The 15,914-nt window shown below is 37.4% G+C and overlaps 1 protein-coding gene across 1 annotated transcript; it reads left to right on the forward strand.

Moving 5' to 3' along the window:
* The first annotated feature begins 158 nt into the window (after positions 1 to 158).
* On the forward strand, positions 159 to 15,759 carry LOC306877286 (coagulation factor V-like). Its single transcript, XM_079428963.1, has 25 exons — positions 159 to 340; positions 1,040 to 1,122; positions 1,249 to 1,371; positions 1,804 to 2,016; positions 6,216 to 6,377; positions 6,459 to 6,680; positions 6,847 to 7,012; positions 7,091 to 7,271; positions 7,388 to 7,484; positions 8,122 to 8,327; positions 8,919 to 9,069; positions 9,156 to 9,368; positions 9,485 to 11,729; positions 11,851 to 12,019; positions 12,125 to 12,361; positions 12,519 to 12,735; positions 12,914 to 13,093; positions 13,172 to 13,288; positions 13,381 to 13,452; positions 13,527 to 13,612; positions 13,705 to 13,860; positions 14,718 to 14,862; positions 14,957 to 15,108; positions 15,199 to 15,381; positions 15,498 to 15,759. Exons 1-25 carry the CDS (start codon positions 198 to 200, stop codon positions 15,642 to 15,644), a joined length of 6,066 nt encoding a protein of 2,021 aa, XP_079285089.1. The 5' UTR covers positions 159 to 197; the 3' UTR covers positions 15,645 to 15,759.
* Positions 15,760 to 15,914: the final 155 nt, after the last annotated feature.

The raw sequence follows: 15,914 nt of genomic DNA on the forward strand, positions 1-15,914 counted from the left end.
AGCCTCAGAGTACTAATGACTAAACAAAAACTAGAAGTTTCTGTTTTTTTGATAATGATGCACTTCCCTCGAACACGGTGTTTAAACGTGTGCAACAGGGAGGCGGAGAGAGATAAAGCTCACTGCCATTTCTCTGAAAGTTCAGATTTCCCTGCACTCCGGAACAGACCGTTCTACCTGGAGTTTCATTGTCAGATATGAAACTCTGCTCCTGGCCAGGGGCCCCTTACGGTTTGGCCCTTCTGGCATTCCTGTGTAATTGTGCCACAGCTGTGGAGAGACGCTATTACATTGCAGCTGTTAATATTAACTGGGACTACACATCTTCTGGACAGCAAAGGTATGAAAAAGATTATTTTTTGTTACGGTTTAAATTGATTCAGATTGATTGTTTGCCTTTTGCTTGTTTGGTTCTTGTATATCACAGATAAGTCATTCACTATTGTAAAAATGTAACAAATAATTACATATCTAAACTAAAACAGTTTATTGACTGACAAGAAATAGTATTCAATGAAAATATTTCAAATTGAATGAACTTCATGAGTAAGGAAACATTAGGACATGTGACAACGATATTTTACATGACCCCAAATGAACAAAATGTTAAACCAGTACCCAGAAACGTTTGATAAAATAATATATAGTATATCTAAGACCAATTATGTCAAGACATTATTCAACATGTATAAATATTTAGTTAAAGTTAACTGAAATAAAATATTTAAAAATGTAAAACTTATTTTATTTTGGCTAGTTGCCGAGGTAACATTTCTCATTTGCATTTAGTTTTAATGTACTAAAATAATGAAAACTAAAACTGAGTTAATAATAAAATTATATAAACTTTATAAAAAAAAAAAATACTGAATTAGTAAAACTTTAAATTAAAAGGGAAATTAAAAGGAAAATATAAAACTAGTATTTCTATGATACTAAAATAAAACTGCATTTTCACACAAATGGGAGTTGTTGTGTTTTTTTGTTTTTGTTTAACATCTTAGAGATGTATTTATTGATGGTAGTTGTTGTATTCCAGGACTGGACCATCATATAAAAAGGTTGTATACAGGGAGTACAATGAGGGATTCACACAGGCTAAATCACATCCCTTGTCTTCAGGTATTTTGAATACCAAAGATGATGTCTTTGTTTCAACATTAAAATCCATAAGTCATTATGCATTAGTCATTTACATTACTATTACATTAACTTTTAAATCGTGATTATTCGAAACTAATGTTCTAGGGTTACTTGGGCCTACATTGCGAGGACAAGAGGGTGACACAATCATTGTCACATTCAAGAACATGGCAGATCATCCCTGCAGCATCCACCCACATGGCATTGCTTACGGGAAGCAGTCAGAGGGTGTGTGTTCTGATGTGATTGCGGTAACAGTATGAATGACGCAAGAGAGTTGTAATACAGCACACTAGTAACAAAATAAAAAATAGACACTGTGCTATGAAATAACAGACAGATACATTTCTAGAGGAATGTTGTTCAGAGGACATTATGGATTATTTTAGTGCTCATCATTTAGCTGAGTAAACACTTTGCGTAACACAAACATCTGTGTTTGATTTCTTTGGAAATGTTAACCCAAGATACAAATTAACCACAGGCTGTACCCAAGTCCAAAGCAGCGAGTCTATAAAATAAATATTTACAGATACACTATCCTCATTTTTTTTTCTAAACGCAAAATCTTTTTTCCCCCAAGATAAATGGATGTTGGTTTCATTGTAATAAACACCATCTGAAGCTGCATCCTTCTCACACTGCTAATGTTCCCATTAGGATCTTTATACTTTGACAACACGTCACTCTATGAGAAAGAAGATGACGTAATTTTACCCGGCCAAGAGCACACATACCAATGGGAGGTGACGTCTGAGGTGACCCCTACGGCTGCGGACCCCCCATGCATCACCTACACATATCTTTCCCACTATGACATAGTCAAGGACTACAATACAGGGTTAATAGGCACAATGCTGATCTGCAAGGAAGGTATGTGGGGCAGAAACACGATCCTGGATTTACAATGTGATGTTTATTATGACATTTATGCTTAGATGGGTTATGATTCCCTTTCATTTTCCTCTTGAGCACTAAATCTCATCTCAACACATTTACTGAATGGCTATGCTCTTATTTATTATACCTCATATACCTTGTGAACACAAGATTTGTTAACTGAGGTCTTTATTTATTTATATATTTATTTACATTGGATTATAGTGATATTTTAATTTATTTTATGCTAGACATGTTTATGCCTATTTGTAGAGCTGGGTAGATTTGCAAATTGTAGTCCGTTACTGATTCCAATTACATGACAAAAACTGTAGAGAGTAACGTAATCCATTACATTACACATGTTAGGTAATATAATAAGACTGCTTTCTGATTACTTTTAGATTGCTTTGACCTCATCTCATCAAACTCATTTTTCACGTTGATTTAAATAGGATAATCTTGTACCATATTGATATAAAAAATATAAAGAGTAAGAAAATATATTCAATTTAAGTACATTAAACATTACATTATGCCGATGTTTCCCAAACTGGGGTTCATAAACGAACTGCAGGGGGTTTGTGAGTTTAATGAAAAGCTAATAATGAATGAAATGATAAAATAAACATTTCAAAATAACATCAAACACCAATAACAACAAAATGAAATATTTAATTTGTTTACCTGCATGTCATGTGACTATTAACTAATGTCAGAGAACCTTGAACATGCTAATGTGATACTCTAAATACAGGTACTTAATTAACTTGGAATCTGATTACATAATGCAGATTATATCAATTACTACCCTGCACTGCCTATTCGTTAATGGGGGATTTGTGGACATAATTTATTTATGTTTGTACAGGAACAAATATATTTTATTTAAGTGAATTGGGCAAAAAGGGTGCCAGTGGTATGTGGTTATGAAATTTTTTAAAATATAGGCTTTAATATGGGAAACGCGGATTTAAAGTGGATTTACAGTCGACTTGCTATAGGTAAAAACTGATAGGCTCTACAGGTCCTTCTCAAAAAATTAGCATATTGTGATAAAGTTAATTATTTTCTGTAATGTACTGATAAACATTAGACTTTCATATATTTTAGATTCATTACAACACAACTGAAGTAGTTCAAGCCTTTTATTGTTTTAATATTGATGATTTTGGCATACAGCTCATGAAAACCCCAAATTCCTATCTCAAAAAATTAGCATATTTCATCCGACCAATAAAAGAATGGCCATTATGTTAATTTATGCACTCAATACTTGGTCGGGAATCCTTTTGCAGAAATGACTGCTTCAATGCGGCGTGGCATGGAGGCAATCAGCCTGTGGCACTGCTGAGGTGTTATGGAGGCCCAGGATGCTTCGATAGCGGCCTTAAGCTCATCCAGAGTGTTGGGTCTTGCGTCTCTCAACTTTCTCTTCACAATATCCCACAGATTCTCTATGGGGTTCAGGTCAGGAGAGTTGGCAGGCCAATTGAGCACAGTAATACCATGGTCAGTAAACCATTTACCAGTGGTTTTGGCACTGTGAGCAGGTGCCAGGTCGTGCTGAAAAATGAAATCTTCATCTCCATAAAGCTTTTCAGCAGATGGAAGCATGAAGTGCTCCAATCTCCTGATAGCTAGCTGCATTGACCCTGCCCTTGATAAAACACAGTGGACCAACACCAGCATCACTGACAGTGGGTACTTGACACTGGACTTCAGGCATTTTGGCATTTCCCTCTCCCCAGTCTTCCTCCAGACTCTGGCACCTTGATTTCCGAATGACATGCAAAATTTGCTTTCATCCGAAAAAAGTACTTTGGACCACTGAGCAACAGTCCAGTGCTGCTTCTCTGTAGCCCAGGTCAGGCGCTTCTGCCGCTGTTTCTGGTTCAAAAGTGGCTTGACCTGGGGAATGCGGCACCTGTAGCCCATTTCCTGCACACGCCTGTACACGGTGGCTCTGGATGTTTCTACTCCAGACTCAGTCCACTGCTTCCGCAGGTCCTCCAAGGTCTGGAATCGGTCCTTCTCCACAATCTTCCTCAGGGTCCGGTCACCTCTTCTCGTTGTGCTGCGTTTTCTGCCACACTTTTTCCTTCCCACAGACTTCCCACTGAGGTGCCTTGATACAGCACTCTGGGAACAGCCTATTCGTTCAGAAATTTCTTTCTGTGTCTTACCCTCTTGCTTGAGGGTGTCAATGATGGCCTTCTGGACAGCAGTCAGGTCGGCAGTCTTACTCATGATTGCGGTTTTGAGTAATGAACCAGGCTGGGAGTTTTTAAAAGCCTCAGGAATCTTTTGCAGGTGTTTAGAGTTAATTAGTTGATTCAGATGACTAGGTTAATAGCTCGTTTAGAGAACCTTTTCATGATATGCTAATTTTTTGAGATTTTGTGTTTTCATGAGCTGTATGCCAAAATCATCAATATTAAAACAATAAAAGGCTTGAACTACTTCAGTTGTGTTGTAATGAATCTAAAATATATGAAAGTCTAATGTTTATCAGTACATTACAGAAAATAATGAACTTTATCACAATATGCTAATTTTTTGAGAAGGACCTGTATATAGTAAAATCAATATTGGAATATTTTACTAGTAATACTATTGTACTCTAAAATAAAAAGTATCGTATAATAATAATTTAATTTTACTGAATAACATTATTTCTTAATTTCTCAAAAAATATCTCAAATAATCTTTATAAACATATTTACATTTGAGTTTCAATAAATGACCATCCATACAGTATAAATTCCGGGTATCTCTTGTTCTTTGAAACCACAATAATGGGGAACACTGCTGACTTGGCAATGGTCCAGAAGACGATCATTGACAGCCTCCACAAAGAGGGAAAGTCACAGAGGGTCATTACTGAAAGGGGTGGCTGTTCAAGGAGTGCTGTATCAAAGCATATTAAATGCAAAGTTGACTGGAAGGATTTGGAAGGAAAATGTGCACAAGCAACAGGGATGACCGCAAGTTTGAGAATACTGTCAAGCAAAGCCGATTCAAACACTTGGGAGCATGAACTGAAGCTGGAGTGAGTGCATCAAGAGTCACCATGCTCACGCACCACGCTTCAGGAAAAGGGCTACCAAGCCACTTCTGAAACAGAAAAATCATCAGAAGCATCTTACCTGGGCTAAGGAGAAAAAGAACTGGACTGTTGCTCAGTGGTCCAAAGTCCTCTTTTCAGATAAAAGTAAATTTTGCTTTTCATTTGGAAATCAAGGTCTGGAGTCTGGAGGAAGACTGGAGAGGCACAGAATCCAAGCTGCTTGAAGTCCAGTGGGAAGTTTCCGAAGTCAGTGATCTTTTGGGGTGCTGTGACGTCTGCTGGTGTTGGTCCATTGTGTTTTATCAAGTCCAGAGTCAATGCAGCTGTCTACCAGGAGATTTTAGAGCACTTTATGCTTCCATCTGCTGACAAGCTTTATGGAGATGCTGATTTCCTTTTCCAGCAGGACTTTAGCACCTGCCCACACTGCCAAAACCACTTCCATGTGCTTTGCTGACCACGATATTACTGTGCTTGATTGGCCAACATGCCTGACCTGATTCCCATATGGAATCTATGGGACATTTTCAAGAGAAAGATGAGAAACAGTCAATCCAACAATCCAGACGATAGTAATATCAATAGTGCCTCAATAGTGCCTCAGCAGAGCCACAGGCTGATCGCTTCCATGCCATTCCTCACTGATGCTGGAATTTGTGCTAAAGAGAGCCCCGACCAAGTATTGAGTGCATAAATGAACATACTTTAAAGAACTTGAACTTTTCTGTTTTGCAAATCCTTTTTTTGATTGATCTTAGGAAATATTCTAATATTTTGAGATACTGATTGTTGAATTTCATGAGCTATAAGCTCTAATCATCAAAATTAAAACAAAAAACTTTTGAAGTGTTTTACTTTACATGTAATGAATCTAAAATACATGAAAGTTTCACTTTTTGAAATAAGTTACAAGTAAAAACTTTTTCACCATATTCACATTTTCTGACATGCACCTGTACATGCTGAACTCATTTTAAATATGTTACAGTGTTGTACTGTAAATGTACACCATTCTAATGGGACATCTTTCTTCAGCTACCCTAAACAGTTTGAGCTTCCCAGAAATTACGCAACTATAAACAGCTCTGTTTGTCTAGACGATTAATGTGTCTTTGTCCCACAGGCACCCTAGACGGCTCCGGAAATCAGATTAATTTCCATCAGGAGGCTGTGCTGTTGTTTGGAGTGTTTGATGAGAACAAGAGCTGGTACAGCACCGGGGGCCCTGAACAGGCACACAATGTCAAATACACTATAAATGGCTACACAAATGGCTCTGTACCAGGTTGGTTTGATACTTTTCACACATAACATATAATTTCTGCAAATCTACTGAGGTGTAAAACTCCTCCTTGTCGTCCTGCAGATCTGGACATCTGTGCCCACTCCAAAGTCAGCTGGCACCTGCTGGGAATGAGCTCTGAGCCAGAGCTCTTCTCTGTACACTTCAATGGGCAAGTCCTGCTGCATGATGGCCACAAAACCTCATCTGTTGGCATCATCAGTGGAACTGCCACTAGTGCCAGTATGACTGGTATCCACCCCGGCCGCTGGCTTATTTCCTCTCACATTAGCAGGCACTTGGAAGGTAAAAACTGCCAGAGAAACCACAAGATTTCATGAATTATTCATTTAAAACATCAACATATACAGTCTCTACTTCATAGCTTTGTAGAATCACTATTAATGTTGGCAGTTTGCACTGATTAAATTTACAATGATTACAGTGTCATATGTTGATGTCATATTTGCAGGTGGTTTGCATGGATACCAAAATATCAAGACGTGTGATGAGTACACAGCACCAAAAAGACGGCTTACCATTCAACAGAAACAAGAAAGCCAAGAGTGGACCTACTACATAGCAGCAGAAGAGATCACCTGGGATTATGCTCCAAATATGCCAGAAAACATGGATGGGTATGTGCATCGTGATTCATCAATAGGACATGCCTTTGTGCTCCTTTCTAATGTTTTATCTCCCTTTTATCCACTCAGGGATTTCCGATCAAAATATTTAAAGCAGGGACCTCAGCGAATAGGTAAAAAATACAAAAAAGCAGTATTTACTCAGTATAAAGATGGCACGTTTAAAGAGAGAGCGGAAGACAAGCAGAGAAAGAAAGAGCTTGGGATTCTCGGGCCAGTGATAAGAGCTCAAATCCGAGATGTCATAAAGGTATAAAGATTCTCACATAATCCCAGCACTAATCATTACTATTTTATTTTATTTTTGGGTTAAGAACATAATGTTTCTGGTCAGGATGCATGATGATTGTGATGTTGTTTCTATAGATTGTCTTTAAAAACAAAGCATCACGTCCGTACAGTATCTATCCTCATGGACTGACCATTGATAAAGCAGCAGAAGGAGCCAGTTATCCTGCAGGAGGTTTGTTTGATACATATATTCATCAATTCTACACTCTATAGAATTCATATATGCATCTTTATGTAAATCAGCAGACAACATTATGAGAAGATATACAGTATGTGCTGACAATGTAGGGCTGTACGATGTATTGGAGTAAAACTGAAGTCACATGATGGCTTAGTGTGATCAAATCATCAAATCACAAAGGCTGCAATATGTGTTGCATTCTTCAGAAGCGCTGTACTGTGCTCATGATCTGGTGTTTGCAACTCAAAGTGGTTTGTTTCGCTTACTGTGACTTAAGATGCTCTGATACACTGAAAGCAAACTGTTATAAGCTGCACTCAAGTAAACGCTTCACGCTGAAACAATGCATATCTATTCAAATCAAAGCCTTTGTGATTTGATAATCGCAAACCACAAAAATAAATGCTAGATGGTTTAATGATTAAAAGCTGATGTATCCCAACATATACAATATAGATCCCAGTAAAATCCAAAATAACACAATCTCAGTTTTTTCCAATGCCATACAGCCCTAATCTCTAAAGTTCTTTATCAATGAAAAGGTACCTGTAAAATCATAAAATAAATAAAATTAAGCATGTCTGATATGAGAAAATGTATTTAAATAAAATTGCTGTTCATTTGAAAGGGAACCAGACACACGGAATTCAACCAGGTGAGATTTATACATATACATGGAGTGTGTCTGAGGAAGATACACCAACGGACAGTGACCCCAGATGTCTGACCAGGATGTACCACAGTGCAGTGGACACTCCTCGAGACATTGCCTCTGGTCTTGTGGGTCCTCTTCTCATCTGTAAGAGCCAGTCCCTCAACAAAAAGAATGTCCAGGTAACTGCTTTCCATTTGCAATATATTAGGCCACTGAGTCAGAGTCATATGACTCCAATGGTTGAAATTAAACTAATGAATCACTTCTATACAATATCACTGTGTAAGGCACTGAAACACCCTCTATTGGAAGGCTGTTCCAAACAGTAGGCAGCAAAGTAATTGTGCCTTATATGCTACCTTTTATGCACAAAATATAGGGAAGCATTGTATGTATTCTTCATAGATAAGACAAAACTGAGGAAAATCAAATCCAGCACAGCAGAAATGATAAATACAGCTATATGGATCTATTTTGATTTGCATTACTGAATTAAAAATTCATCTATTCATGTTTTTTCACACATCTATAAATGCTATTTCAACCAGTATTTGAGTGGTATATATATTTTTTGTGCTTAAAGTTTCACAATTTTAGCTTAGTGACAAGCCAACATCGAAATGTGAGTAACGCTTAATGGAGTTGCCACTTTTGTAGTGTGTTTTGAATAACTCAATCTTGAAGTTTGACTGTATGATGGTTAACATGCTGCCTATAATAGCAAAGCAGCTCACTTGGATTTGGAAACTGAAAGCAATTCTCTTTTTTAGCTGAAAGCAGACAAAGAACAGCATGCAATGTTTACCGTCTTTGATGAGAACAAGAGCTGGTACCATGATGAAAACATTAACACATACTGCAGTGACCTCAACAGAGTTAAAAGAGATGATCCAGAGTTTTACAAATCCAACGTTATGCACAGTGAGTGATTTTCTGATATTTATTATATCAGTGTTGTGTTATAGATTCATATTTGGTACATGTATTTATTGCATCAACTTTTACAGCAATCAATGGCTATGTATATGAAAGTGGCCAAGAATTGGGTTTTTGTAATGGTGAAATCGCGACCTGGCATGTATCAAGTGTTGGCGAACAAGATTACATCCAGACTGCCACTTTTTATGGCCATACATTTGAGCTAAAAAACAGAGAGGAGGATATGCTCAGTCTATTTCCCATGACTGGTGAAACTATCACTATGAACATGCTTAATATAGGTGAGTATACAAATGACTTATAATGGATTTAATTAAATTTCAAGACATTTTTACTGACTATACAAAGAAATACATAAAAAACTATGAATTTAAACTGAACATTCTTCACTTTATAGGTATTTGGCTTTTAGCATCACTGAACTCTCACGATTCCACTAAAGGGATGAGGGTGAAATTCAAGGACCTTGAATGTTTCAGAGATTACGTAATGGAATATGATTATGAACCAGAAAAATTTACTGTATGGAAACCTGCGTCTATCAGTGATATTAAAAAAGAAGAACCAAAACAAATAAAACCTATTGTGGTTGACAAGGACACCGAAATCTATGCAGAAGAATTTGGCTTGAGGACGTTCAAAAAATTTAAAGATGATGTTGAGCAAATTGACCTTTCGATACTAGATTTTGACGATGGTTTATTGCCGACTATTGAGACAAAAAGCCCAGCCCCTAGTGATGAGTTGGACAAATCACACAATACTACATTCGGGTCTTTCAATCAGATTCATGGTTTATCAGCTGAGGAGGCTGGTTTGGACAAGAGACAATCTTCAAATAAAGTCTTGAATGAAAGCACAGTAGAGGCATTGCTAGACATGACAAGCATTTTTGATTCCAAACCAGAGGTCATGTCAAACAATGATACGGACAGTATTATCTCACGTTTTCCAGTTGTAGAAAGAAAGGTCCGCAGTGTACCAACAAAGACAGTGAATGAAATGGAAAGTGTCTCCACAAATGTTTCTCTGGATATTGAAATAAATACCAACATAGCAGAAAACGTCAGTTCATCATTAGAGACAGACAGTGTCTCTGTGAATACTACTCATGTAGAAAACGTCAGTTCATCATTAGAGGCAGACAGTGTCTCTGTGAATACTACTCATTCTCCAATAATTGAAACCAACATCACCCACAAAATGAATGAAACACACATTTTCCCCACTTATACCAGTATCACTTTTTCTGATGCTCCAGCTGGTGACAGAAACATTACTATGGAAGATGACAATCCATCTCTAAATTCTTCTGAATCAAACCTCTTGCTTTCAAAACAAACCTTAGTAAACAAAACAGTAATTCAAGAAGAGGCAAACACTAAAAATAACAATGACTTAGTGAATGGTGACCGTGATAGTTCGGGTCACGTCATCAAATACCATGTGCCTAGTCCTGATACTCTCTCCAACAAGTCAGAGCCACAAACTGAGGAGGATTTTGTGCTTCTGGATGGTGGTCATCCCTTGGAAGTTTCAACAGATTATAAGACTGCAGTAGAATATAATGTCTCACCAATGGACACACCAGAGGAGATTGGTGAATTAACTGAAAACACAACAAGGATTCAAGAACTCAACAGCACAAAGGTGAATTACACCAGTGAGATGTTTTCGCAGATAAATTCTGAAACTGAGAGCATTTTTAATCTCAGTTTGTCTTCGCCTTTGAGAAACAACACTTTGCAAAGCAACGAGTCTGAATCTTCAAATGCAACTTTGTCTGATTTCAGTCTCGACCTTGAATCTGAAATAACAGAGAACAGAACATCACCCACTAATGTTACAGTGAAATCTCACAGTGAAATTTTGAGAAATGCATCAGAGTTCTTTTCTTCAGACAGTACAGACAACATGTCCTTTTCTCTTGGCCCTTTCAATGTTTCGTCCACGAAAAACGACTCAGAAAGCGAAAGTGAAGAGGAAGTAGTCATCTATCTGAAGAACAATCACAGCGAGGCCATACTCACATCTCATCTCGATCCAAAAGAAGAGCACTGGGGTTATGAAGGCAAACATGAACTGGTTCCTATGGAAATCCCAGATCACATGAACAAATACATCTTAGACAAGTCTGCAGCAAATTCAAATAAACCAAAAACTGAAAAGAAAAAAAAAGTGGTTCACCATAGGATAACGCCGAGAAAGGGATATGGCATGAAGACGAAGAAAAGGAAAGAGTACAAGCCACAGCCACGTTCTGATGTTTCTCCAAAGGGTTTTTCTCCAAGAGGTTTTGGACCTTCTGGGTTGACCCCAAGGGGAAGCAGACCTATCTCTAGTGAGGACGACCTGATGGGGAAATCCGTCATCATGGGAGTGCCAAGACGCGATTTCAATGATTATGAGTTATATGTTCCAAAACATGAGCAGAGTGAAGATTATAATAATATTGTTGATCACCCTGAAGAATATGAATATGTAGAGTACAAAGACCCTTATAGCAAAACAGCAGATGTTCAAAGCCCAGTGCTTGATGCAACATCCCAGCATTACTTAAAAATAGCTGGAGACAAGGATACCAGAACTTTTTTCATCTCAGTTGAAGAGGAAGAATGGGATTATGCTGGTTATGGGCAGAGGTACTGTTGGCATCATGTATTTCAAATAATCCAAATTTTGTAATTCTAGAAACAAAAAGCATGAATATATGAATCTAAAAGAGAATAACTCATTTGTGAAATCACTTTTATGTTTGCAAAGGAGGCTTGATAAGTCATCTCAAAATGAGAGGCCCACATCTTTCAAAAAAGCGGTGTTCAGAAAGTACCTGGACAGCACCTTTAGTATCCAAGACATCCGAGGGGAAATGGATGAACACCTGGGAATTCTGGGTCCAGTCATTAAAGCTGAAGTTGATCAGACTGTTATGGTAGACCACTGAATATGTGAACATACTTGTGCACAAATGAAAATTTTATGCAAATCATATGAAAAAAAAACACATAAACAATTACATTCCTGTTTTTCGTGCTAGGTATTTTTCCGGAACCTTGCCAGCCGTCCGTACTCTTTGCATGCAAATGGAGTTAAGTACTTAAAACAAATGGAAGGCCTGAGTTACGATGATCAGTCACCGTACTGGTACAAACAGGATGATGCCGTACAACCCAACAGCACTTTTATCTACATCTGGACTATAAATTCCAAATCTGGACCTCAAAATAATGAATCTGACTGTCGAACATGGACTTACTACTCTGCAGTGAATCCTGTAAGCATGAATGCTTCTTAATTTTCCACTTAACTAAAAAGATTGCTCCATGAGGGCTGTCCATGTAATAAATGTACTGTTAGTTAATTTGAATAAAAACTAATGTCAAATAACTATTATTAATTTTCAATTACAATTGATTTACTTTCTTGCGCAGGAGAGAGATATAAATTCTGGGCTGATTGGACCGCTTCTGGTGTGCAGAAAGGGGACACTGGATATAAAACCTCTGAACAGAAGAGAGTTTGCCCTGCTCTTTATGACGTTTGATGAGAATAAGAGCTGGTACTACGAGGAGAATCGGGAAAGGATTGAAAAGAAAAACAAACGAGCAGTTATGGATCCAAATTTTAAAAATAATTTAAAGTTCGACGGTAAGAAAACCGTTTATCTTCAGCTTTTTTATCTCCATTATTTTAATTATAATGGGGTATTTATACTACAGTCATTATAATTGGATTAAAACTAAATAAAGAGACCAAATAATTGAGACCATTAAAAATATTGCTTAAATAAACTTACTTGACAAATTTATATATTTTTTTTTGTCAGCTATCAATGGTATTATCTACAGTCTCAAAGGACTACGAATGTACACAAATCAGCTAGCGAAGTGGCATCTGATTAACATGGGCTCTCCCAAAGACCTCCACAGTGTCCATTTCCATGGTCAAACGTTCATAAATAAGGACTTAAAGGACCACCGTCAGGGTGTTTACCCACTTTTACCAGGTATGTAGTGGTGTTAGAAGATACTTACTTACCTAGATGATCTAGAAAGGCCATTCACACTCAGATCCCATCATTTAGGTGGATTTGCCACTCTGGAAATGTTGCCTTCAAAGCCTGGTCTCTGGCAGCTGGAGTCTGAAGTTGGACTTTCACAGCAGAGAGGAATGCAGACGTTATTCCTTGTATTAGATAACGGTATCACATACAGTAATTTATCATGCTGATCATATTAAAGGAAAACAATAGATTCTGTCAGGTCTTAAAATCTTACCTGGTCTGTTTTGCAGTCTGTGATCATCCTCTTGGTCTCATCTCTGGAACTGTGAAAGATGAACACATATCAGCATCTGACTCTAGAGGTAGGATTTGAAAGTATAGCTTTTTATAGCATAGTCAGGGTCACATTATTGAAACATTTAAAACTGTTTTTAAGGACAATGGTATCCTCATTTGGCCAGACTACATAATACAGGGAAATACAATGCATGGAGTACGACAAAGACAGGACAGCACATTCAGGTAACCACTCATAATGGTGTGCAGACAATTAGCCAATAAATAAAGAAATGCTAATGACTAGTTACTTGAAGAGGCTGTATTCTGTATTCCAGGTGGACTTCCAGAGGCCGGTAGTGATTAGTAAAATTGCCACACAGGGAGCCAAGCAATTATTGAAACATAATTTTGTGCTGAACTACACCATTTCCTACAGCACTGACAAAAAGAAGTGGACTTTCTACAAGGGAGACAGTGATACCGTCAGAAAGGCAAGTGACTATTTCTGTGTGGTTATAAAGTGAATGTACATTTCGGCATTAGGGTCTGTTCACTACATTCCACTGCACCATATCTGAGTTGTTTTTCTATGTTAACATGCAGAGACCAATGGTTCTCAAACAGGGGGGCTCAGCAAACTTGCCTTAAGACAACTTCAAATTACTTAAAATGAGAAAACACAAGCTAAAACAACTAAAAACCAAGATATTTATCATTTTAATTTACCTCCTCAACAACAGTTTGCTTCCTTTGACAAACCAGGATTCCCACAGTCTTGGAAAACCCAGACTGGCATGTAGTGTTATTTCTTGGCCTGGTACAAATTAATATAAACCCATAAAATCTAACACCATGGGCATTTGTATAATGAATATACATTACATTTACTAGTTATGTAAAGCTCTAAAATAAATTGGGGGAACAGATTGCAAGTAAAAAAATATTTTCAAAAATCTGTATCCATAAACCTAATTCAGTAGATCACAAACCACCTTAAGAGACAAGAAAAACTTGCATCTACTAAAACTTACGATATCCTGAAATTGTTTTGTTTTCATTTTAATTATAATTATTTTCGTTTAATTTATAGAATCTAGAAGTGCCCATTGATTAAAAAAGTTTTGAATCCAAAACTATGACTAGGGGGGCGTTTGAACATTGGTGTGGACATTGGTTGAGAAGCATTGCACTAGACTGACATCTTTTTGTGCCAAGACACTGCAACAAATTAATTGTTTAAACATGCCTTGGGATTTTGTCATTCAATTTTCATTATTTTTAAACAAAATCAAAACATTCTGTGTGAACAGCCCATAAGATCTGCACTGTGTTTTCCAATGCCCAACAGACTTTTGAAGGAAACAGCGAAGCTTATGACACGAAGGAGAATATATTTTTCCCACCTCTGATTGGTCGATACGTGAGGCTGTATCCTTTACATTCTTACAACTACCCAACTGTCCGTTTGGAGTACTATGGTTGTGAGCTTGATGGTATGGACATAAATTGTACAGATTTTTCTCATACTGCCTTATAAGACAATAAATTTCAGCTCAATTGTACTAATCTTCCTCATTGTGCTGGCAGGTTGCTCTGTGCCACTGGGAATGGAAAGTGGCCTCATTAAAGATGCTCAAATCACTGCCAGTTCTGTAGCCTCCAGTTGGTACTCTGGCCAGTGGCATCCTTGGTATGCACGCTTAAATAAATATGGGACTGTCAATGCATGGCAAGCCAAGGTAACTAAGATATACCTCATAAATTAAACCCTTAAAGTTATTTACTACACTTCAAACCTCAAGCCTCAATAAACTGTTTGCAATTTACAGACGAATGACATTCAGCAATGGATCCAGATGGAACTCAAGGATATAAAAAAGATAACTGGAATTATAACACAGGGGGCCAAATCGTTAGGCAGTGAGATGTTTGTGACAGCATATTCTCTGGAGTACAGTGAAGACGGCAAGAGATGGACAAAGTACACGGATGATGAGGATTATGAACAAAAGGTAAGCGGTCTCACTTTTTGGGATTAGTTTATGTTTGTTTTGCACACATCTGTAGAAAAACCACAGTGTTTTGTGCCTTAAGAATGAGAAAAAAAGTGTTTCTTTTATTTTCACAGACATTTCAAGGCAACACAAATAACAATGGCCAAGTAAAGAACTACATCTACCCGCCAATATTTTCCAAATTCATCCGGATTATTCCAAAACAATGGCAGAACTCCATCACTATGAGGATTGAACTGCTTGGTTGTGATTTTGAATAAACACTGTGCTTTCACTGATATAACAATAGTTTTTAAATCTATATTTTATGTGTTGTAATTAAATATGTTAAATAAATGCCGAATCACTTTTTTAAAAAGTGCATCTAAATAATTTAATTCAATATTTCCCAAAATACGAGGTGGAAGAATGCAGAAATTGTTAAATGTGTTCCCACAGTTTACAGCACGCATATGCCACCTAGTGTTGAATTAATGTCTGCTGGCTGTGGGTCAGCCCAACACACACACACACACCGAATGCAAAATAAT

Source organism: Barbus barbus (assembly GCF_936440315.1).
Source record: "Barbus barbus genome assembly, chromosome: 11".
Lineage (NCBI taxonomy): Eukaryota > Metazoa > Chordata > Actinopteri > Cypriniformes > Cyprinidae > Barbus > Barbus barbus.